At 42.9% G+C, this 25,889-nt stretch overlaps 1 protein-coding gene across 1 annotated transcript in view; it reads left to right on the top strand.

Moving 5' to 3' along the window:
* Positions 1–25,889, top strand: part of CASQ2 (calsequestrin 2) — a 96,531-nt gene that overhangs the window by 68,596 nt on the left and 2,046 nt on the right. The window contains exons 7-10 of the mRNA XM_034411163.2: positions 865–910; positions 8,104–8,158; positions 8,941–9,041; positions 25,512–25,586. Coding sequence (XP_034267054.2) covers positions 865–910; positions 8,104–8,158; positions 8,941–9,041; positions 25,512–25,586 — 277 coding nt within the window. The remainder of the gene's footprint in view (positions 1–864; positions 911–8,103; positions 8,159–8,940; positions 9,042–25,511; positions 25,587–25,889) is intronic.

Below are 25,889 nucleotides of genomic sequence, written 5' to 3' on the forward strand. Positions count from 1 at the left end.
GGGTGTACTTCCCTTACCCTTTCTAAAAGCCTCTAGTGATGGAGCACCCACAACTTCTGAAGGCAAGCTATTCCATTGGTTGATTGGTCTCACCCTTATGAAATTTCTCCTTCGTCCTAGGTTGCTTCTCTCTTTGGTTAGTTTCCATCCATTGTTTCTTATTGTACCTTTTGGTGCTTTGGAAAATAGCACTTTGGATCTACCTCATTTTTGCAGGAGCCCCTCAAATTTCCTGACAGAACAATTAATCAGTGGAACAATGTGCCTCCAGAAGTTGTGAATGCTCCAACACTGGAAGTTTTTAAGAAGAGATGGGATAATCATTTGTCTGAAGTGGTGTAGGGTTTCCTGCCTAAGCAGGGGGTTGGACTAGAAGACCTCCAAGGTCCTTTCCAACTCTGTTATTCTATTCTATTTTAAATATTGGAACAGTGCTATTTTATTGTGAGTTGGACTAAGGAGAAATTTCCTAAGGGTGAGATCAATCGAGTTGGCCATGCCCACCCAGTCACATGACCCATTTCCCACAGAAATCACTGGGAGCCATACAAACTGGGCAGATGTGGCTGGGGAGAGGTCATGTGACTGGGAGTGACATTGAATTGGCCACCCCTACCAACCCAGTCACATGCCCACTAAGCCATGCTCACCAAGCCACGCCCACAGAACTGGTAGGGAAAAATTTTGAATTTCATCTCTGCTCCAGTCCTTCTGGAGTGGAGTTTGTGGAAGAGTGACTGTAATGTTTTATGGAACTGGTTTCTGACCTGCCAGTCATGCTTTCTGAATCTACCTCCCCTACACATATTCTTATGAATCAAGATAGATTTGAATGGAACTGAAAAACATTTGTTTCCCTTTCAGAAGCACACTGCGCAAGTTGCAGCCTGAAGACATGTTTGAGATCTGGGTAAGAGATGGAAGTTGTAAACCTTATGGAATATTCATATGAAAAAGGCCCTGGATTGGATAGAAAAGCTAAAATAGGGTCATGCAGGCCTTTGTAGGTTGGATGTGTGATTATTCATGCAATAGCCATTCATGCTTATCCAAACTGATGTTTCAACTGTTACAATGTCTTTATAGCTAAGTAGTTTCAAAAATGATTGAGAAATTTCATTTGGCTCAAATAATGCAAGCAAATAGTTAATGATATCATATTATGTTAGTGCTTTGCCATTTCAAGGCAAAATTCAAAGCAATAGTCCAAGTCTATGAAGCCATAGGGAACCTGATGCAGGATATCAAAAAGGGTATCTGTTCCTGCCTATCTTATCCTTGGATTGCTGAAATGGGGCATAAGAATAACCTTGAGGAATGGGAATAAAGAGCTATAGCTAAAACAAGGGTCAAATAGAAAAATCTAAGTCCAAAGGAGGAATGGAATTTGAGAAATTGTCTCAGACTTGACCGTTCCTAATTCTTTTCAGGATAAAGGCAGAAATGGGATTGCAAGATTCTGTTATTGTAGCAGTAGCAGAATAGTATTCATAACTTAGGTGTTCAGGTTTGTCTACCCTGAAGGGCTGACAGTTGCCTTCTGAAGTCTTTCTCTGGCCAAAGGAGTTAAGAAGGATGGTCAGAAGAAAACAGGTCTTTTCAGTTGGGTCACCTTGCTTCACCTGATATTTTATATTTTTTATATTTATATTTAAAATATTATTTCACTATTTTTCCTAGTATAATATTGCTAGTTTTATTATTGAAATTTTAATCCCATAGCAATTGCTGTCTTACTGCTGCTTAATATTTTATTTTATTGTGCTGTTTTCCATAGTAGTTTTAATTTTTAAATCTTTTCCTGTATTTTTATCCTGCTCAAAAGTTAAATAAACAAATAAATATGCATTCAGGCTAGGATTCCTCCTCTTTTAATCCACAAAACTCAATTCAAGGCACTTTGTAAATGTCTGAGCTAATTTCTGGCAGCAACAGGAATTGTGTACAAATGAAAAGAATGATTAGAATGAGCCATCACTGCTAAGAAACCTCCTTCTAAGAGAAGCAATATCTAGTTTATTCATACAAAGATAGACTTGTATGTACTATGTTACGTTTAAATAATTTTAGAGAATACCTATTCTATTGTTTTACTATAGTAAAATTATGGCACATCCATGAATAGCTCAAGATTTCATAGTATTTTAAATAAAAAGAATGATCAAGTCAAAGTGACCTTGTTTTGTCATCAAGCAATTAAGGATAACAACTTCTTCTAGGCTGCACACATACAGTACTGTGTACCTCTATAGAGGTACACTCTTTTTCTTATAGCAGAAGTGAATTTTGGGACATGGAGAGAAAAAGGCCTAAAAGTACTGAATGTTTTATCATTAAACATTTGCTATTTTCTGCCTCTCCCACAGAAGGAAACACCAACAGCTTGACTCAGTGCAATATTTGGAAGGGTTTTAAATCTAAAAACAACTAAACATGGTAGTTTTAAATTTTATTTATTTTGATGTTGGCTATAATGCAATTAAAAGAGAACATAGAAAGCTGTTCTGTACCCATATTCTTCCTGCCCTTCACTTCTCATCCCATTCAGGTGTTAGCAGTAAATATTAGTAGATCTGTTAGCCTTGTGTGGTCTCGCCCAAACAGAACCCGAGTCAGAAAGATAGATTAAAATCTCTTTATTTATGTACACAAGTAAGGAGAGGCACCTTACCCAAGAGAGGAGAGGAGCAGATTGGAAAGGTAGAAGATCATCTTATATGCATATTAGTTTTGGAATGGTTCTTTCATTTGTTAACATTATTTGACACATTCTGATGGAGCATGCATGCTCAGTAAGTCTAGTATGTAATATGTAGCATTCTATAGCATCCCATTATATTCTCAGTATGATCTTGTTAATCATAATCTCATATTCATATTCAGGAACATAATGTTCAAGCCAGGTGTGTCCTTGACAGGTTTAAACCAGTTTTCATATCAGGCAGAACATAACTTTCTTTTCTTCTTCAAGAAGTAGAAAGAAGTTTTTAATCAAAAAACATAAATTAATCAAATGTTTAGTTAATAATCTAGTTACTAAAAACAATCAAAGAGGTTTCCCTCTGTCATCACAGGTACAACTCCTAGCAGTGGGATCTTAAGGAAGTAGGAAAGTTCAGCAGCAGTAAACCTCTAAGCACAACACTTCAGACCTGAGATAGAATAGAACAGAGCTGGAAAGATTCCTCCTTTTCTAAACCCAGCATCTTTGGTCTCATAAAATACATGCTTTGCCTATAGAAATCCCCAGCTCAACCCTTTGTATCTCTAATTAAAACTCTGAGACTTAAACCATTTTAACAGGCAGCTCTGAATCCAGTCCCTGATCTTCTGTGTCTCTTAGCTCCTAAAAGCTGAGGGAAAAAAGCTGTTTCAAGCCCAAATAGGGTATTAGCCTATTCTGTGTGAGTCAGTTAGTTGCAGAGAGAGTCAGTCTGAGGCTCCAGCCACACGTCTGATTTGTGCTGTTTAGGAACTGATTCTGTGTTCTTGTGTTGTTCCCAGAATGCCACGATCATCATCATTTTGCATTTCTTCCCAAGCTCACATCTACTTGCTCTTTAACTGTCTCCTAGGAAGATGTGACTAGACTAGTGCCAGGCTTTGCCTATTCCTATTGTATTGTAATTTCTATATAAGAGATAAATGTCTATGAAGATTCTGTTGTCTAGGTCATGGTTGTCCCAAAGGTGCTTTTTCAAAAAGGCAATTTGACTTTGTTTTTCTTTGTAGATGTTTTGCTTCTCATCCAAGAAGCTTCTTCAGTTTTTGAATCAGAACTGAAGAAACTTCTTGGATGAGAAGAGAAACTTCTTTAAGGAAAAACAAAGTCCAGTTGCCTCTTGAAAAAGCACCTTTGGGACAAGAGATAGATATAACTTTCATCTCTGCTTTATTATAGCTACAAAACTGCTTCCCCTCCCTCCAGAATGCTCCCCCTCACACACAGAATATTTCCACTTCCCACAATAAATTGCACGTCTCTGGCTCCTTAGTTTTCTTCTCTTCTTGCTGAAGTTAAGGCTCAGGGGCTCCTGTCTTCATTGCATCAGATTTCTTAGAATTTATTTTATGATGCTTCATTTTCCCTCCCTCATTGTCCTTCCTGTGGCTATTGCAAGCATTCACCTGAGCTGGTCAGTGAGGGAATATCCTCAAAGACCTGTCCCTGAGCTTTTGCTCTGCTGTGCTTGCATTGGGGTGAGGCAAAATAAAAAAAATTAAAACATTGCTGGCTACCACCCAGAAATCTAGTGTAAAGGCACCTGGGGCCCTGAGATAGCTTGTTAATGGTGAGGAAGGGCAGGAGAAGTAGTACTTCCCAGCAATAGGATAGTGTCTTGTCTACAAGCTCCAAGTTGCTCTGGCATCTTAGATCAAAAATTGAGAATTGGGGCAATTGATCCAGAAGAGAATCAGCTTGGGAACTCCAGCTGATTCTCTTCTGGATCAATGGAAGGACTGCATGAAAGTGCCTTTGAACTATGATGCCTTGATACCATTTTGCCAGGCTTCTTAAACTAGACAAGGACTTGCTTTTTCTCCCACCACCAGACTTCTTCAAAAATGGAGAGAAGGAAAGACATGGACTGAGCACTGATTTCTTGCCAGCTTTTATTCTTCCTCTGTTGGTTACATCACTGGTTAGTTTATGGGTAATACTCTGCATTGCTTCTGCAATGGGGAGGATGTTACCAGGGGCTGTCTGGAGGGGTCTGGTACCTTCTGTTAATTGCATTGATGGAAGGTAGAAAATCCATACACAGAAAGGGAAAAACTTCCAATGGGAAAGAATAGCAGCACATTTTTTCTTAACACAAATAGCAGCTAGAAGTTTTATTCAAAACCATAGATAGAGATGGCTTAATTTACCTCCTCACTTGTATCTAGAAGAAAATGGAAAGGAGGAGATGGACCCTAGAATGTGAACATTTCTGTTATACCATTCACATAAAGTGTAATTTGAGCTCACTGGCAAAGTATTTCTGTTTTGCATATTGAAGATCTGAGGTGCAAACTTTACCATTTCCAGTTAAGTGATTTTGGCTTGGTAGGACTTTTACCTCAAAATATCTGGAATGGTTGTCAATCAGCATAAATCACATAGGGATTGGAATGGATAGATTGGCTCACTAAAACATCATTTTAACTGCAAGTGTGCAGGTCAGTGTGGTAGATAGAACTTTGCTTTGTTGTCACTGAACTGAACAGCAGTTTATAGTCTCTGGTAGATAATTATATACACTCTACAAGAACCTGGAGAAAAACTTCTTCCACTGCACTGGAGAGAAGAGCTGGGTCTTTTGTTTAATGAGTTATCGACTCTGGCATTGTGCTTGTGTTAAGACAGCTGGAGATTGAGTGGGAGAGTATGGGGAAAACAAAAAAGAAGCACAGAAGGCTACACTATCTTGGACTACTTTTGCTCCAATTTTAGTCATAAATCTACTCTAAACATCCTTCTCAGATTCTGATTCCCCTGCTGAAGTCTTGATCTTACATTCTCTCTCTCCCACCCCTCCACCAATGTTTTCCACTTATTCTTTTAATTCTTCATTTTATGGGGTTCTGTCACTTTTGGACTCAGAGGGGAAAGACATTAGCATTTAGATGGATTTTTTTCCTCTTGCATTAATACCAATTGAAATTGAAAGCTGGGATTGGCGGGACACAAGGAACATGAGGGTTTTCCATGGTATAATTCCAAGATGACGTTTGTAGCAGGTGCACAATAAACATCCTCCCTGCCAACTCCGGGGGCTTTTGCCAATATAATTTTCACTGAATCCAGCTGCCCAAGGTTTGGATGCTACTTTTGTGGAAGAAAATCTGTCCCAGACTTGATTTTTAATATCAATTTTTCACAAGTAGCCTTTACAGAATATAGAAAAGAGAATAACAGAATTGGAAGGGGCTTTGGAGGTTTTCTAGTCCAACTCCCTGCTGGAGCAGGAGACCCTGTACCATTCTAGACAAATAGCTGACTAGACACTTGTTAAAAACCTCCAGGAATGGAGCATCCACAGTCAAGGGAGGTAAGCCGTTCCATTGATTAATTCTTCTGACTGTCAGAAAACTTCTTTTTTCTCCTTTTATTGTTATTATTTAACTCCAAATCTCTTATGTGACAAAATTATGTTTAATACAAAATAACAACATTAATCCAGAAGGTGAAAACTTCATTTGATTTCTGTAATCACCAGGTTGCAATGATTTAAATAATCATAGAATATCTAGGTTCAAAAGAACCTCCAGCTCAGTGCACCACTTATATTCCCAAAAAATGGCCATTTAGCCTCTGTGGAGCCTCTGAGCCGTGATGGCACAATGGTTAGAATGCAGTATTGCAGGCTAGTTCTGCCAACTGCCAGCACTTCAATTCTCATTGGCTCAACTCATCCTTCCATCCTTCCAAGGTCAGTAAAATGAGGACCCAGATTGTTGGGGGCAATATGCTGAATCTGTAAACAACTTAGAGAGGGCTATGAAGCACTGTGAAGTGGTATATAAGTCTAAGTGCTATTGCTAAATGCTATTGCTATTGTTTAAAAACTTCCAGTAAAGAGAATTCACTCAAGAAAATATTCCATTATTAAACAGCTCTCATTGCTGGGAATAATTTTTTAATGTCCAATTGAAATTGACTTCTGTGTAATTTAAATTAAATATCCATGGTTTCTTTTCCCATCATCTGGGCAATTGCTTAATGTTGTACAAGACAGCTCTTCTGATATTCAAAGACTTCAATAAGGCATTTGACGAAGTAGACCACAGCCTAAATCTTGGTAAGATAGAAAAATGTGGGAAAGACAGCATCATCACCACATGGATTCACAACTGGCAGACCAACTGCACTCAACATGTAGTCCTCTAAATCAGGGGTGAAATCCAACAGGTTCTGATAGGTTCTGGAGATCCAGTAGCGGAAATTATGAGCAGTTCAGAGAACCGGTAGCAGAAATTTTGAGTAGTTTGGAGAACCGGCAAATATCACCTCTGGCTGGCCCCAGAGTGGGGTGGGAATGGAGATTTTGCAATATCCTTCTCCCTGGAGTGGGGAGGGAATGGAGATTTTGCAGTATCCTTCCCCTGCCACGCCCACCAAGCCACACCATGCCCACCAAGCCACACCAACAGAACCGGTAGTAAAAAAATTTGGATTTCACCACTGGTCTAAATGCAGGGAAAGCATACAGTGGCGTATCTCAAGGTTCTGTCTTAGGCCCAGTATTCTTCAACATTTTTATAAATAATTTAAATGAGGGGATAGAAGTGGAACTCATCAAATTTGTAGATGACACCAAGCTGGGGGGAATAGCCAATATTTTAGAAGATAGACTCCAGATCCAGATGGACCTTGATCAACACTGGGCCCTATCCAGCAAAATGCAATTCAGAGGAAAGAAAAGTAAGGTCTTCCGCAAGAAAAATAAAATGCACATGGAATATGTGGTACCTGGCTCAACAGCAGTGAGACATATCTAAGAGTCCTAGTGGCAACCACTTAAGAATAAGTGTGCTGCAGCTGCCAAAAAAGCCAATGCACTCCTAGGCTGCATCAACCGAGAGATAGTATCAAGATCATAGGAAATGCTATTACTGCTTTTTATTGCACTGGTAAGATCACACTTGGGATACTGTATCCAGTTTTGATTACCATGATACAAAAAAAGTACAAAAAGTACAGAGAAAAGCAACAAAGATAAGGGGTCTGAAGATTAAAGTGTACGATGAACAGTTGCCGGAACTTGGTATATCAAGTTTAGCAAAGAGAAGGACTAGGAGTGACATGAAAGCAGTCTTCCAATACTTAAGAATCGGGGGGATTGGACAAACATTTATCTAGAATGGTATAGGGTCCCCTGCTTGAACAGGGAGCTGGGCTAGAAGACCTCAAAGATTCCTTCCAACTCTTCCTATTCTCATTTTCAGGATAAACATAACCAATACTTCTATCTTTTCTTCCTAAATTTATCTGTCTCTCTATCTTGTAAAGCCAATTTGGAACCATGGAATAGCAGTGTGTGATGTATGTATGTTTTGGTGGTATTGTATACTTCACAATTAATGATGCACTCATCAGAACATGTTTCTTACATATAGGAGGATGATCTAGATGGAATTCACATTGTGGCGTTTGCTGAAGAAGACGATCCAGGTATAAAACACATAGGCTTGTTGTAGGTCTTGATGTAAAGAACATAAAACATGGCTGTCAGGGGATGACTTTCTGTCCGTCACCTGTCTATTACAAGAAAGTGTCCTATGGCATCAAAATGTATGCTAATTATAGGTATTCACCACCATGAACTATGTTCCATTCTTCAGATGTAGGAGAAGTTAGCTTGAAAGAGAGGCATTTATAATATACTCCCATTCTTTTAGAGGAGGGAAAGTGGCTCTATGGATTTTTGCATTTTTCCTTTTTGCAAATAAAAGCTAAAAGCAATTTAATTAGAGAATCAGCTTTGAAATAAAAAGCATTTTCATCTTAATCTTTGAAATGTTTCATTTGCAATAATATTTTAATCGCTGATTCATTGCCAACTGTTCTCCTCCTACTCTGTGTTTCATATGTAACTGGAACCATCTTCACTCTCATTCTGGGGACATTTACTCCCCTGTGATACAATATGTGTAACATTAGAAATAGGGAAAAAATGTTCTCCACAAGAAAGTCTTCCATTCCAGTTCTGAGTGGGCTGACCTCAGAGTTTAGTGTCTACAAAAAGGACTTGGTAGGTACCACCCAAATTTGAAAGCAGACAGTGAACCACTAGTGAAATGGTGGGACTGAGAAATAGTGCACTGAAATAATCTTCTCTCACATGATTGTAGTTGCTTGAAATATGCTATTCTTGTCTGATTACTATAAACACCCAAGTATTCTTCTGCAGAGCAATCCACAAGGTAATCGCTTAACTGTTATTATATTTTCAGATGGCTTCGAATTCCTGGAAATTGTCAAGCAGGTTGCCAAAGACAACACTGATAATCCTGATCTAAGCATTGTCTGGATTGATCCTGATGATTTTCCTCTGGTAAGTAGCCCTATCTCCCAGCTGGTCCCTTCTCATTTTTTACACACTTACATTCATGTACATGTAGAAGTACATAGACATTCCATATATAATAGAGAGCAAAGAATTGCAATCAATTGAATCTATTGTGTACTGCCATCAAGAAAAAAAAATCCAAAATAAATTTAATGTATGACTTTCAGATTTGTAAGTATTAATATGAATGCCTATATTTTAGCATTCCTTTTTATATATAATTAGTATTAAAGAATTTTACATATGTAAAAGGTAAACAAGAAATTATATAATGTAAGATTAAGAAAAGAAAAAATATAAGAAACAATGCAGATAGAAAAAAGGAAAATATATAAAGAAATGACTTCTGATCTTCCTTACAGCAGTTACAAACTTATTATTTCTCCTCCCTCTTTAAAATTACATGATTCCCTTCTACCCATATTCATCCTTTTCTAATCAACTAATCCATAAATGACCAATTCATTTGACAGCCTTTCATAAAAGTACTTATTGTCTTACTCCTGATCAAACAGATCATTTTTGCCATTTCCACAAGTTCCATCATTTTCTCCATTGTGGATATTGCAGTATTTTTCCAACTTTGTGCATAATAGCCTTGTTACAGTTACCATATATAAAATCAATCTTCCATAGGTCTTTTCTAAGTTGTTACCCATAAATCCCAATTTAAAAAATTCTGGTTGCATCTGAATATTGGTTTTTAAAATTGTTAGTATCATCATATGTATTTGTATCCAATTGTTTTTGTTTTTTGCAAGTTCACCATAGCACTAGCAATAACACTTAGACTTATGTACCGCTTTGCAGCCCTCTCTAAGCAGTTTACAGAGTCAGCATATTGCCCCCAACAATCTTGCTCCTCATTTTACTAACCTTGAAAGCATGGAAGGTTGAGTCAACCTTGAGCCAGTAAGGATTGAACTCCTGGCAGTGAGCTGAATTAGCCTGCAATACTGCATTCTAAGCACTGCGCCACCACTGCTCTTCAGTTTACCCATGCATGGTAAACTGTCCCATGTTTTTCTCTCCCATTGGCCCATGTGATATATAGCACATTGCATTGGTCTACGTTATAACCCAAATTTCTAACCCATTTTATCACGCACTTATTGCTTTTAACTATCACATTAAATTCAAACAACCCGTATTCCCATGAAGGGATGCATTATTTATTAAATTAATCCAAAAGTACTTTAGAATAAACAATATTAATTTCAGTTCTTCTGTTGTGGATTTAATAAGACAAACACAACTTTTGGGTTAATCAGAGACAGATTTTATATATATATTGCGCAATAGGTTCAAGGCTCTGTACATGAAGCGTTGAACAAAGACAGGAATTAGGTACAATGGTTTTATACCCTTCTAGACAAAGGATTCTTTGAAGTCAGCCGTTCATATGGTCCTATACATTTATCAATTTTAATTGACATTACAGAGTTTATTTGCAAAACAGTCATAATTCTTTTTGTAGATTACTGAAGCATATCTTTTATCTTTTGACGATGGACAACTTTTAACTCATGTGGATCCCCTTGACCTAACCAACCTTTAAGCTGTATGGTATTAGAATGTTCCTTTCTTCTGACAACTTAGAGGCCTCCTAGAGGAACCAAAAGGATTTTGGCTGAGTTTGTACTTTTTCCAACCGGATGCATTGCTTTTTAGAATAGAGTGAATAGAAAGTTATCCAGTGGTCATCCATCAGAGCCCGCTTCATTACATTACTTCCCTTAATCTGTTTTAAACTTTCTTGGTTCAAGTTCTTGGTAAGCTTTTTTGCTTTTAATTGTTTTAAAATCTTTATAGTTATTTCTTTACTTTCTACATTAAGCCAGGTCAAAAGATACTCACCATGTTTAATTGCTCTGCTGCTTGAAGTGTCTGTAGCTCATATCTTTGCAAGTTTTAAAATGTAATTCAAACATGCATTAGAAAGTATAGCTTTGGATAAGTTCCTGAAAAGCAGGCCCTGCATGAGGCTATGCACTTGATGTTTTTCCCCCTGTGGCTCCTGGCACAAGTCATCAACAGGAGCCCTCTCAATCCTGTAGGTTTCCTCACAGGGAGTTGCCCTCTGAAGCACAAGCTGGCAATCTCTTGGCTTCTCCTCGTCCAAGAAGCTCTGCTCACTAAGGTTTGCCTGGTCACCAGGCTCCACTACTTTGCTATTCGGTGTGTGTTAGTCCTCCATTTTCTCCATCCAGAAGTTCCCAATTTAAGAACTTAAGTTCTTAAGTTAAGAAACTTAAGTTGTTTCTTACAACTTAAGAAACATATATAAAACATTTTTCTCCTAATGTTTTTCAATACCAGAAAGTTTCTGAATTTCACAAAAGGAATACAAGAGTCAGTTCTATATAATTCTACTTTATAATGTAGAAATCTGTGATTTTCAAAACTTTTGATAACTGTTCTGTGCGTGAGGAAAGGAAGCCCCACTTCTTTTTCTTTTTTTCTGCAATAGATAATTTTTTTAAAAAATTTTTTATTTAATTTGTTAAATTTATTTGCCATCTATTTCACTGTGGGGTTAGTCTAGGCAGCTTTTATAAGGCTATTTATATTTATAAGGCAGCCCAACTCAAACAGTGTGATTGTAGGCTGCTTCTGTTTCTTCATTTAAAGCAAACTGCTGCAAATATTGAATAAGATTGCCATTGCTTTAGCAATGTTTTAAAAATTAAGGGCAGTTTTACTGTATATATTCACAACCAGTTTTCTGAGTCATATATTAAAATTCAAATAGGATTAGACTTTAAATCATTTATGCAATAGCTTTCTTTTTTTGGTCAACACATCTTCCTATTTGGAAATATTCAAATAACTCAATCTAGAAACATTTTCTCATGTGTCCCACATGAGAGCACATAACTTTTTAAAATTCCATTTGAATTTTTCTCAATATATCTTGAAATTTAATGAAATAGAAAGGAAGATAAACATATGATTAAAATACATACATTAAATTTTTGATATATAACACAATTTATTAGAGTTGTTATATAAATATTTAATATTTAAATGCTATTCAATATTTAAAGCATAAGAATCCATTGCAAAATGGTTGCATCCAGAAGGTGTTTTTTAACCAATCTTAAACTGCCATGAACATCTTAAAAGTTCATTGCCAATATATCCTGAGTGTGCTTTTAGTATGAGATTGCATAAAATGTTAAGTCCAATTTTGTTTTTATCCAAAGAGTGTTGAACAAGCTATAGTACTGCTAAATTACAATTACTGGCATACAAAGGTTCAGCATTTATGTGTGTACTGGACCATAATCTTGCACAGCATAAACTACAGCATAAACTCCGGGTCCCGTCAGCTAAACAATGTCAGCTGGCGGGCCTGTGGGGGAGGGCCTTCTCTGTGGCTGCCCTGGCTCTCTGGAACCAATTACCTCCTGAGGTCTGGACTGCCCCCACCCTATTGGCCTTCCGCAAAGCGGTGAAGACCTGGCTCTTCCGGCAGGCCTGGGACCGTTGATCTCGTTATAATGATCTTGCGAGACCCGGCCACGAATTGGAGTGCATGTGTTTTAATGTTTTTAAAGTTTTTAATGTTTTTCTTTTTAACATTTTTTATGGGATCGTTCGCATTGTTTTATTCTTTGTTGTAAGCCGCCCAGAGTCCCTTGGGAGTTGGGCGGCATAGAAATGCGACAAAATAAATAATAATAATAATAATACAGCTCTCGGCCAGTCCACCCAACTGCACTGGAAACAAGCCAACACCAGAATGGAATAAAGCAGTTGCAATCCTTTAATTAGGTTCAGCACAGCAAACACAGGCAGGAGAAAGGCACAAGCCGGAAACAAGGTTTAAAGTTAGCGCTATACGCAATCGCAGTGTAGCGCCTTTTATATACACAGCAATAAATCAAGTGGCAATTAAACAGTTAACATCACCCCTCCTTCCCCTAGCTGGCCTGAAGGAGGAGCACAATAAATCAATTAACAATCAAACAGTCAACATCATCCCTCCTTCCTCAAGCTGGCCTGTAGGAGGAGCGCGCCTCTGTTACAGCACAAGGCAGCGTCATCTGCAAACACCATGCCCCCCCCATCTCCGATGAAAGAGTTTGCTTCGTTTTGTGTGCGGGTGGTAAAGACTTCTCAAACAGCTGATGACACGCCCCCGGAGAGTCCAACAGCTTGCCCCCTCCTCGTCGTCCTCCCTAGTGATGGCGAGACCCAACCGAGGCTCGACAGGCGGCTCCTCTCTACCAGGAGTCCACCTGCAGGAAATAAAATAAAGATGTTAGCATAGCAACCGTTCTACCCACTGGGACCTGGTTTATTTGGATATTTACGATGATACCGACGGAGCAACCGGTCGGCATGAACGTCTGGAGCTGCTACCCAAGATGCTTGTGCTAGTGGATAACCCTTCCACCGTACTAAGTACTGTAACCTGCCTCTACGTAGACGTGAATCCAATACTTTATCTATCTCATATTGATCTGAATGACTCGGTCCCGGGGAAACAGGCTGATGTGTGGGCCTTTCCTCTTTGACAGGTTTAAGGAGGCTGCTATGAAAAACAGGATGTATTTTTCCTAACAGTGAAGGTAGCTTAAGCATGACAGTGACAGGGTTGATCACACGTATTATAGGAAAAGGACCTATGTATTTGGGACCTAGTTTCCTACTAGGTAATCGTAATTTCAAGTATTTTGTCGATAGATACACGTGATCCCCTACAGAAAACGGTTTTGGGTCGGCTCTTTTTTTATCAACATAAAGTTTGTATTCATTTGCTGCTTTTTGAAGCGCCGTTTTTACCGCTGGCCACGTTTGTCGGATCTTGTCGGCCCAACCGGAATGTGTAGATACCCCTGTAGCTGGAGGTTCTACCTCAGGTATCGCAGGGAATTCTCTTCCATAGACGATTTGGAAAGGAGAAAATCCCGTGCTACGGTGGCTGATATTGTTGTACGCGACTTCAGCGAACGGGAGTAAGGCAGACCAATCAGTTTGCTGATACGAAACGTAGCAACGTAGATATCGTTCCACAGCGGCATTAGCCCGTTCAGCTGCTCCATTTGTACTGGGATGGAAGGCTGAACTTAATCCTTGAGTGGACCCTATCCTGTGAATGAAAGATCTCCAAAACTGGGCGGTGAACTGGACACCTCGATCTGATATAATACGCTTCGGGACCCCGTGAAGGCGGTAGATATGTTGTATAAACATGTCTGTCAATCGTCGGGCAGATGGTAAACCCCGACAGGGTATAAAATGCGCCTGCTTTGAAAATAGGTCTACTACTGTCCAAATAACGGTATGTCCATTGCTGGGCGGTAGGTCTACTATAAAATCCATCGCCACTTCCTCCCACGGACAACTAGGATCAGCCACCGATTGTAATCGACCAAGTGGTTTTCCTGACCATGGTTTTGCTGCTGCGCATGTGGGGCACGATTTAACATAACGTTCAATTTCACCACGCATTCGTGGCCACCAAAATTGACGTCTAATCAGGTGAAGTGTTTTAAGGAAACCGTAATGACCTGCTGGTTTGGCATCATGGCACCGTCTTAAAACTGTAGTTCGAAGCGGTTCTGGAATGTATAAACGATCCCCATTCCACCCTAATCCATCTCGTAAGATTACTGACGTTTGGTTTTGATTTACCCATGTATCCTGGCTGATAGCTATCCGAAGATTCGTTAAGAAGGACGCTTCTTTCCGTAACACCGCCGCAACTGCATGCCCACTCTCAATAGGTGGTATAAGAGATTCCACTACTTCCTCGCGCTTACTGTTATATTGTGGCATACGAGAAAGTGCATCGGCGAGGAAGTTCTTTCCTCGTCTGTCCAACGTCTCTCCCGCCAACCTCTAAATGATGGACCCAATGGGGGGGTAGATGGCCATTGGGGCCCGGTATGAGTAGAACTAGGCCACCAGCCCCCACTGGAAATCTGTCCCGAAGGGTCTAGCCCTTGACTCTGCGCACCAGCCATCTCCACACAGTCCTCCTCACGTGGCTGGCACAGCTTGGATCTGACTACCGGTTGATGAGGGGTTGCAGTTTGTAGCTTCTCCTCTTCCACAACCACCTCCTCCACGTCAGCCTCTAGAGGGACCTCCAACTCCGAATCACCCAGCGCCGTCCCTTCTGCCATCACCGACAGCCTTTCCCACCGGACTGCAACTAGGGAACATAGGCAGTTGCAATTGGTGAGTGGGGGAGCGCTAACTTTCTCTCGGCCAGTCCACCCAACTGCACTGGAAACAAGCCAACACCAGAATGGAATAAAGCAGTTGCAATCCTTTAATTAGGTTCAGCACAGCAAACACAGGCAGGAGAAAGGCACAAGCCGGAAACAAGGTTTAAAGTTAGCGCTACACGCAATCGCAGTGTAGCGCCTTTTATATACACAGCAATAAATCAAGTGGCAATTAAACAGTTAACATCACCCCTCCTTCCCCTAGCTGGCCTGAAGGAGGAGCACAATAAATCAATTAACAATCAAACAGTCAACATCATCCCTCCTTCCTCAAGCTGGCCTGTAGGAGGAGCGCGCCTCTGTTACAGCACAAGGCAGCGTCATCTGCAAACACCATGCCCCCCCCATCTCCGATGAAAGAGTTTGCTTCGTTTTGTGTGCGGGTGGTAAAGACTTCTCAAACAGCTGATGACACGCCCCCGGAGAGTCCAACAGCTTGCCCCCTCCTCGTCGTCCTCCCTAGTGATGGCGAGACCCAACCGAGGCTCGACAACAGCATGGTGCTGCAGCTACCAGTAAGTCTTTTCACTAGGAAATAGCCTTGATGTCCGCTATCCAGCATTCCCCTGCCCTTGTCATTGTTGAAATGGAACCCCAGTACAGTGATGGACAGTCAGGCTAAAAGGAGACATATCCCAGAGGAAACCTGCTTGCATTGTGTCTTGCCTCTGTCTCTTAGCTTCTTGTTGCTTGCATCAGGAGACAATTGAGTGCTTTACCTATCATCGAGATTGATTCTGTTCCTATCATGATGTCTTCAGTTTCCAACTCTTATTGTTTCTTGTATAGTTCAAAATCCCCCCCCCCAACCAAATTTTTTCCACATATCCTTGAAAACCACAGGTAACTGAAAATTGTATTTGAGGACAACTTTAAACTGATACCCAACTGGTCTGCCCCTATATCTTGGCTACAAATGGGTAGTTGACCATTAGGTAGAAATGAAGCCTTACCTCAAACTTTTTGACCCAAAGGTGCTTTTTCAAGAGGCAACTGGACTTTTTTGGTTTTTCTTTGAAGATGTTTCACTTCTCGTCCAAGAAGCTTCTTTAGCTCTGACTGGATGGTGGAGAATGGAAGGATTTATACTCCTTGCAGACAGCTGGCCATTTGCATTCTTTTAGCGAATCATTAAAGTCACCTGGAGGTTTAACTGTGTCATCAGGGTCACCTGAGTGGTGCAAATGACTGTGGATGAGCCTTCTTGGAACTGTTGAAAGGACTGCATTATAAATTGGAGATAGATGATGTTGTACCCTTCTCCCTTTGTTGAGAGAGGGCTGTTCAATTTTGACATAGATAGCCTCCTTGACCCCTCTTTCAAACCAGTGGTCTTCTCTGTCCAAAATGTGGACTTTGCTGTCTTCGAAATTGTGAACTTGTCCTTTAAATGCAGATGGACTGCTGAATGTAGTCCTAATGGATTTGTTCTCCTATGTTGTGCCATGTGTTTATGAAGTGGTTGTTTTGTTTTCTCAATGTACAGATCTGCACATGGCTCATTGCATTGTGCTGCATATACCATGTTGCTCATTTTGTGTCTGGGTGTTTTATCCTTGGGATGGACAAGCTTCTGCCCAGGGGTGAAATGCTCTCGGTTCGGACCGGATTGCCCGATTCGGTAGCAATGGAGGCGGGTGGTTCGGAGAACCGGTAGCAAAAATCCCTGCCCCCCCCCCCATACCCAGCTGAGCCACACAATCATCAGAAGCTTTTTTTTTTTTAACTTTTAAGAGCATTTTTTCTACAACCTCTTTGGCTGATAAAATGCTTTTAAAAGTAAAAAAAGAAAGCCTCTGATCCTCAAAGGCTTTTAAAAGCATTTTTTCTACAACCTCTTCAGAGGTTGTAGAAAAAATGCTTTTAAAAGCCTCTGATGATCCCAGCTGAGTTGTCTGATTGGCAGAGGTTTTTTTTTCTCTTAAATGCCTCTGACGATCCAAGCTGAGTTGCCTGATCGTCAGAGTCTTTTTTTCTTTTAAAAGCCTCTGACGATCCAAGCTGAGTTGCCTGATCATCAGAGGCATTTAAAAGAAAAAAAGCCTCTGCCGATCAGGCAACTCAGCTGGGATTGTCAGTGCCTTTTGAAAGCATTTTTTTACAACCTCTTCACCAAAGAGGTTGTAGAAAAATGGGTTTTAAAAGTAAAAAAAAAAAAATTGGCCATGCCCACCCAGTCATATTACCCCCCACCAAGCCACGCCTACAGAACCGGTAATAACAAATTTTAGATTTCACCATTGCTTCTGCCATAGTGTATTCTTGGGTTTAAAGTATGAACATATGTTATGTTGGCTGAAGATCCTCCTGAGCTTTTCTGATATTCTGATATTCCTGCAACATAATGTATGGAACAGTGTTGCTTCATTTATTGTTCTCTAGGTCCTGTGGAGCTCCTGTGGGGTCTTTTTTGAGATTTGATATAGGCCAGTGGTGAAATCTGAACTATTTTGCCACCAGTTTGCTGGCTACACATGCATGCTGTGCGCCAAATGTGCACTGTGCGCATATGCACAGTATACACCAAATGTGCGCTGCATGTGCATGCACACTACACACCAAGAGGAGGCTTGGGAAGGTAAGTAGAGCAGCGAGGGGGGGAATCAGCTGTGCCGCATGATTTAGATTCACTAGAAAGTAGGATTTCCTGCTTTCTAGCGATTTTCAATTGCGCGGCACAGCTGATCGTCGGAAATACCGGTTCAGAGGAACCGGTAGCTTTTTTTTACTACCAGTTCACCCGAACCGGTGCGAACCAGTAGCATTTCACCACTGATATAGGCCCACTTGGGATAGCCACATGTTCTGATGGTTTCTTTGATGTGTTTTCATTCTTTCTCTTTCCCATTTTTGCTGGTAGGCAGGCCTTCAGCTCAGTGGTGTAGGGTTCTGATAGCTCCCATTTTGTGCTCCAGTGGGTAGTGGAAATCAAAATGCAAACACTGATCTGTGTGAGTGGGTTTTCTGTAAACCTCAGTGTTAAGTCTTCCTTAATATGTACGGCACAATCCAGGAAGGCTAGACTATTTTCCTTAACATCTTCCCACGTGAACTTAATGTATATGTCCACAGAGTTGATATGTTTGGTGAATGCTTCCAATTCTTGTGTCAGGTTCTGATGGCATCTCAAATAAATTGCACTCCCAAGCAATTAATCTTTGCTGAAATATTCCATTTATTGAGTACGACAGATCTAACCCTGACTTCGTCGTAGCTGATACTAACCCTCTGACACCCAAACCCTTTCTTTTCCATTCCCCAATTCTCATCTTCTCATTGGCCATCTTCCAAGTCAGTCTCCCCAGCTTCTGATCTCACAGGAATGTTCCCCCCACCATCCCATCTCCTAGGGGATATTATCTACAAAGAAATAAGTAGGTGAAAAGTCAAGCCTCGTCTTTTTATGGCAGCATCAAAATGCTGACATCCGGCCCCTCTCCCTTCATTTCTCCAGGGAGGCCTGTTTCAGGGGGAAAAAAAATTTAAGTACCGTTACCCCATCTGAGGGTGTGTCCCCCCCCACCTTGCCTGGGTGATCTGCATGGAATTTGGCTATAAGGCAATCAGCTTGGATATTTGTGCTCTTCACCCAGGAAGCTTCTGACAAGGGGTAACCCTTCCACTTAATTAAGTATTGGAGGCGCCCCCTATGCCACCTCGAATTGAGAATTCGCTGTACCTCATAGTGAGTATGGCCCCCAACAACCAGGGCCTCGGGGGGGTCACGTGGCACCGGCCTCAAAGTTGACCCCACCACAGACTTCAGGAGGCTGCTGTGGAAAACGGGGTGTATCTTCCCTAGTAGCCGGGGCAACCGCAGATGTACTGTAACCGGGTTGATTATTTTTTCTATAGGGAAAGGTCCTATAAATTTCGGGCCCAATTTCTTGCTTGGGAGTCTAAGTCTCAAATACTTGGTGGAGAGATAAACCTTCTCCCCCACTCAAAATGGTCTTTGGGGAGTTCGGTGCTTGTCTGCTTGTTTCTTATAGGATTGTGCCGCCTTGGCCAATGCCCTCTTAACGTTCTCCCAGGTTTCCCTCAACATATCCATCCAATCGGTCAAGTTGACTGAGGAAGGGGGCTCCCTTGGGTACTCTGGCATGGGGACAAAATCCATACCACTCACTATTTTAAACGGGGTTAATCCCATGCTACTGTGGACAGCGTTATTATACGCGACCTCCGCAAACGATAGGAGGTCTGCCCAATTGGACTGTTGGTAGTTGACGTAGCATCTTAAATACTGCTCTATCATGGTATTCAGTCTCTCCACACACACCCATTGGTGCTCGGGTGAAACGCTGAGCTGAGGCCTTGGGATGAACCTATGGATCGTAGGAACTCCCTCCAAAATTTTGCTGTGAACTGGACCCCTTGGTCGGAGATGATTCTTCTGGATACTCCATGCAGGCGGTAGATGTGTTTCAGGAACAGTTTGGATAATTGGCGGGCTGAGGGTAGCCCGCTGCAGGGTATAAAGTGTGCCTGTTTGGAGAATAAGTTTATTACAGTCCAGATCACTGTGTTGCCACCACTTCTCGGCAGTTCTACTATAAAATCCATCGCAATCTCCTCCCATGGTCTCGTTGGTTCAGTTATTGGTTGTAGCAGCCTGGGAGGGCATCCTGGTCGTCCCTTCATCATGGCGCAGACGGTACAACTTTTTACATAACTGTCTACGTCCTTTCTCATGTGGGGCCACCAGAACTGTCTCCGTGCTAAGTGCAGAGTCTTTAGGACTTTAAGGACTTTAGGACTTAGACTTTAAGACTAAGTGCAGAGTCTTTAGGAAGCCAAAATGTCCCGCTGGTTTGACATCGTGGCTCCTCTTGAGGATCAGGGTGTGTAGAGTCTGTGGGACATAGAGTTTTGTCCCCTTCCATGCTAGGTCATCACTTTTTGTCAAGAGGTGTTGATTGTCTCGAAACCAGGGGTCCACTGCTGTTTCGGTTTTTAGTCTTGCAGTTAAGTCACTTGCAGGTTGGCCCTGCTGGTCGCGTCGTTGCCGTCTGGTGACCACCTGATCCGCTACTTGGGTGGAGGGGATGATGGCATTCACTACCTGCTCCCGCTCACTGTTGTATTGGGGCATCCGGGAGAGGGCATCAGCCAGAAAGTTCTTCCCCCCTGGGATGTGCTTGAGCTCGAAGTTGAAGTGATTGAAGTATTGAGCCCACCGGACCTGCCTGGGCGACAATTTCCGTGGGGTTCTGAGGGCCTCCAGATTCTTATGATCAGTCCAAACTTTGAACGGTTTCTGGCCTCCCTCTAGTAGGTGCCGCCAGGTCAACAATGCCCATCTCACCGTGAACGCTTCCTTCTCCCATGCCGCCCGTCGCCTCTTCGTGTCAGTGAGCTTGCGGGAGGTGTAGGCACAAGGTTGTAGATTACCTTGGCTGTTCTTTTGGAGCAGCACAGCCCCCACTGCCATATCGCTTGCATCTGCTTGGATAACGAAGGGCTGTTCAGGGTCAGGATGCTTTAAGACAGGTTCTTTTGCAAACATCTCTTTTAGCATCTCGAATGCCCATTGGCAGGTCAGGTCCCACTGTAGGGGTTGTTCCGGGTGGGGTTTCGTCACCGGACTCCCTGTCTTTAGGAGGTCCATCAGAGGTTTGGCAATTCTTGCGAACGAGGGGATGAATTGTCTGTAGAAGTTCGCGAACCCTAGGAAGCTTTGCAGTTGTCTGCGGGTGCGAGGGGGTTGCCACTGTAGAACTGATTGGACTTTGGCTGGGTCCATCTCTATTCCTTCGGTTGATATTCGGTAGCCAAGGTAGTCTAGTCATGATTGGTGGAACTCGCATTTTGACAGTTTGACATACAAGCTTGCCCTCAGCAGTTTTTCCAGCACTTGGCGTATGAGGCGTACGTGTTCCTCTATGGTCTCCGTGTAAATGAGAATGTCATGTAGGTAGACGAGGACCCCCTTATAGAGGTGGTCATGTAGAACTTCATTTATCAGCTGCATAAACACCGCTGGAGCTTCCTGTAGCCCAAATGGCATCACCTTGAATTGAAAACTCCCCAGGGGGCAGTTGAATGCTGTCTTCCACTCGTCTCCTTCCCTGATGCGTATTCGGTAGTAGGCTTCACGGAGGTCTAGTTTGGTGAAAACCTTCCCCTTGGCCAGGTGGGCTAGCATGTCTTTCATGAGGGGGAGGGGATATAAGTTGTGTACGCAGACAGCATTGATACTGCGAAAGTCAACTACCAGACGCATAGAGCCGTCTTTCTTCTCTTTGAAAAGGATCGGTGCTGCGACTCACGGTTTGACCGGCTCAATGAAACCCCTTTGTAGGTTCTTGTCTATGTAGTTTCGCAGTTCTTGCATTTCACTGGGCGTCATGGCATACAATTTAGGTTTAGGTAGTTTCATCCCAGGGATGATTTCGATAGCACTCAGCCTCGCGGTGGGGGGGGTAGAACGTCACACTCGGCCTCGCTGAATACCTCTGCAAGGTCTTGGTACTCCCCTGGGATCTGATCTGTGTCATAAGAGCTGTCGGATGCGGCCGACAGTTGCTCCCCTGTACCCTCAGGGAGGGGCCCTTGTGTTGGCGGTGTCTTCTTTTGCTGAGGTGGGAGGGATTGGGGTCCCTGTGTGGGGGGCATCTCCCCTGGTTGGGGTGGCAGGGGCTGGGGGCCCTTTGATATCCTCAACCTGTGGGTCCCCTCTTGCCACCAGATGATTGGACCCCATTTGTCCAGCCACGAGAGTCCCAGTATGACTGGGTCTGTCATCTTGGGGGCTATTATGAACCGAATTATTTCCCAGTGATCTGCTAGCTCCAGCCTCACTGGCTTGGTCAAGTGTGTGGCATAAGTTCCCCCCACTAAGGAACCATCAACTTGTTCAAATCAAATTGGGTGTTTGAGCTTTTTAGCCCGGATCCCCAATTTTAGGACTGTGGGTAGGTTGATCAGGCACCTCGTGCTGCCAGGGTCTATTAGGGCTTGGAAAGTCCCTTGGGTCCCTGTTTTCGGGGCTGTTAGGCGTATGGGGAAAAGAAAAGGATGGACGGGTCCACTCACCATCGGGTCGTTTTCACCCTCGTCCTCGCTGTCATAAGATTCGGGGAATTGATCTCCCTCATCTGGAATTCCTCTTGTTTCGGTCAGGTGAGCGAAGACCTCCGGGCCCTGGGGAGCTTTCCATGGCACGTGGGTGGCGCGTTTGGGCCCTCGTTCCGGTCGTGCCTTGTGCAGTGGATCTGGTCTCGGTCTAGGGGTTCCACACATTGCTGCCAGGTGACCAATCCCCCTGCATCTGTAGCACCTCAGCGGGCTCCGTGGGACGACTGGCCAATGGGTGGGCTGTGGTGCTGCAGTTCCTCGTCCACTGGGTGGCCCCTCTCCTTGTTATCTGGTTGCTTCGACATGCCGTTGGCCCGCAACCCTCTGTCAACTTTTATCGCTACCCGGAACTATTCGGAGAGTCAGTTCAGGATGTCTCGATAAGTGGTCACTTGGGCAATTCTCTTATCTAGGTTTGTCCTAAAGAAGTACACCAGTAGTCGCTCCGGTAGGGGAGGCAGGGTCCCAATGACTCTCCTGAATTCACGGATATGCTCTCTGATGGGCTTCCCCTTCTGCATTAGGTTTCTGAGCTCGTCCTCCATATAGGGGTCCTCCTCTGCCTCCTCGAACCGGGCTCGTAGTAGTTGTAAGAACCTGTCTGCATCTTGCAGTTGGGGGGCCCTGTTCTTGTAGAGGGCTGCTGACCACCTCCTTGCTTCTCCCTCCAACCCTTCTGAAATGGCACTCACTAGGGCTCTGGGGAATGGGTAGAGGTGTCCATAACGCTCTATGTAGATCTCAGTGGTATCGAGGAATTGGGCTAGGTAGTCTGGGTCGCCATCGAACTTCCCTCTGAACCGGGGTGGCTCCTCCCTCACTGCCCTCTCCTCCCAGTGTGGGGCTCTGTAAGTCTGGCCTCAGTGCTGATGGTCCTCTTCCTCATCTCTCATTCTAGGGTAGGGAGGTGCTGTCCCATCTAGGCTGCTCTGCTTGCTGGGCCAGGGGGGAACCCATGGATGCATTTTTGGGCTCCTTCTCCTTCTGCTAGGGAGGGGTGAAGGGCTGCAATTCAGTCTACGGCCTCTCGGTTCAGCAGCCCAAACTGGTTCTCTCTCTTCCTTTGGTCTGCATGATGGCCCCTCCTCCCGAAGGATGGCACAGTCAAATTTCTCCTTCAGTTCATCTATGGGACTATCGAGTGGCTTCCTTGAAATTTCTTGGTGCCTGGCCCATATACAGTCTGCCCTCCCCAATTCACTTTGGGGTTTCCCCTTCTCCTGCACATTCAGGAAGGGAAACTCAACCTCTGCGGCTTTTGGCAAAACCCCCAAGTACTTATCTGCCTTCTTCTTGGCTTGCAGCACAATCGTCTGACCTTGGCTATCTTGCAACTTTGCCGGGGGAGACGGGCAGGGTTGAGATTTCGTGACTTCCAAGCTGGCTGGAATCAAGGCTGGCTCTTTTCCAGTTGCCTGAAAAAAAACTTTCTTCAGCCATGGCGTCAGCTGAATATCTCCATTCACTCCGTATGTCTGGGAGGGAACTGGAGGATTGGAGGTCAGCCAGCTTGGCTTGGAAAGGAGTATCGGCTATCTGTCAGGTTCTGATGTCATCTCAAATAAATTGCACTCCCAAGCAATTAATCTTTGCTGAAATATTCCATTTATTGAGTACGACAGATCTAACCCTGACTTCGTCGTAGCCGATACTAACCCCCTGACCCCCAAACCCTTCCCTTTCCGTTCCCCAATTCTCATCTTCTCATTGGCCATCTTCCAAGTCAGTCTCCCCAGCTTCTGATCTCACCCCACAGGAATGTTCCCCCCACCATCCCATCTCCTAGGGGATATTATCTACAAAGAAATAAGTAGGTGAAAAGTCAAGCCTCGTCTTTTTATGGCAGCATCAGAATGCTGACATCTTGTGTTTTGATCTTGACCCAAGTATCGTCCACATACCTATGCCAGTGAGTGGGTAGAATTCCTGTGAAGGAGTTTAGGGCTTTGGTTTCTACCTCTTCCATGTAGAGATTGGCTACAATGGGGTACACAGATGAACCCATAGCGCAGCTGTGTTTTTGTCTGTAGAAACCTTCATTGTATTTAAAATAGGTAGTGGTCAAGTAGAGGTCCATCATGGCACATATATGGTCTGGGCTGAGGTTCTATCACCTAAGGTGCTGTTTTGTGCCAGTCATTTTTTCACTACCATGACAGCTTCAGTAGTTGGAATGCATCTGAAGATGGAAGTCACATCATAGGAAACCATGGTCTCATCGGGGTACCCTTTTAGATTCCAAACTTTGCTAGTGAAGTCCTGTGAATTGTTGATATGATGGGTGGTGCTGCTAACTAAAGGAGCTAATAAGGTGTTTAGATGTTTTGCAATGTTGTAGATGACAGAGTTGATGCTACTGACAATTGGTCTGAGTGGAGTTCCCTCTCTGTAGATTTGGGGGAGTAAATACCCTGTTTCCCCAAAAATAAGACCCAACCAGAAAATAAGTCCTAGCATGATTTTTCAGGATGCTTGTAATATAAGCCCTACCCCCCAAAATAAGCCCCAGTTAAGATTGTCAGCCAGATGGATGCATTTAGTACCGTATTTTCCCCAAAATAAGACCTAACCAGAAAATAAGCCCTAATGCATCTTTTGAAGCAAAAATTAATATAAGACCCGGTCTTATTTTTGGGGAAACACAGTATATGCATGCAGTGACTTGCCCAGGGTAAACAAAGAGGGGTCAAAGAGGCCATCTATGTCAAAACTGAACAGCCCTCTCTCAATAGTGGGGGAGGGATATGACATCATCCATCTTCAGTCTACAACACAGTCCTTTCAAAAGTTCCAAAAAGGCTCCACACCCATTTGCACCACTCAGGTGACCCTGATGACACAGATAAACCTCCAGATAACCTTAATGACCCACTAAAAGAATGCAAATGGCCAGCTGTCTGCAAGGAGTATAAATCCTTCTATTCCCCACCATCCAGTCAGAGCCGAAGAAGCTTCTTGGATGAGAAGTGAAATGTCATCGAAGAAAAACCAAAAAAGTCCAGTTGCCTCTTGAAAAAGCACCTTTGGAACAACCATGACCTGGATGACTGAGAATCTCCATAGACATCAAACTTTTTGAGTTCACAATATGAATACAAGTATAAGTAAGTTTTTCTTTCTTTTGCTTTTACAGCTTATCACATACTGGGAAAAGACATTCAAGATTGACCTGTTCAAGCCACAAATTGGTGTGGTCAATGTCACCGATGTGAGTATCAGCTGGCTCATAGTTTCAGTGGCCTTAGCATCAAGGCTACTGGATCTGGCTTTGTGCGTCATTATAAGTTTGAATGGTACCTAAATGAAAGGTTGTAAAGTCAAGGACTACCTATATTTTGCTCTGACAGTCAGCTCCTCAGTGATGGATGCCTGTCAAGGACGTATCTATTCATCTAAACATGGGTAGGCAATTTGTGATCCTTGGCTTAATTTTAAAAGCCCCTCGTCTGAAGATCTGTTTTGAAACTTCTGGGAAGATTATCTTCCCTCTATGTAGTGTTCTGGAAAAAAA

This window comes from Pantherophis guttatus, chromosome 2 (assembly GCF_059756535.1).
Source record: "Pantherophis guttatus breed Tessera chromosome 2, ASM5975653v1, whole genome shotgun sequence".
Classification (NCBI taxonomy): Eukaryota; Metazoa; Chordata; class Lepidosauria; order Squamata; family Colubridae; genus Pantherophis; species Pantherophis guttatus.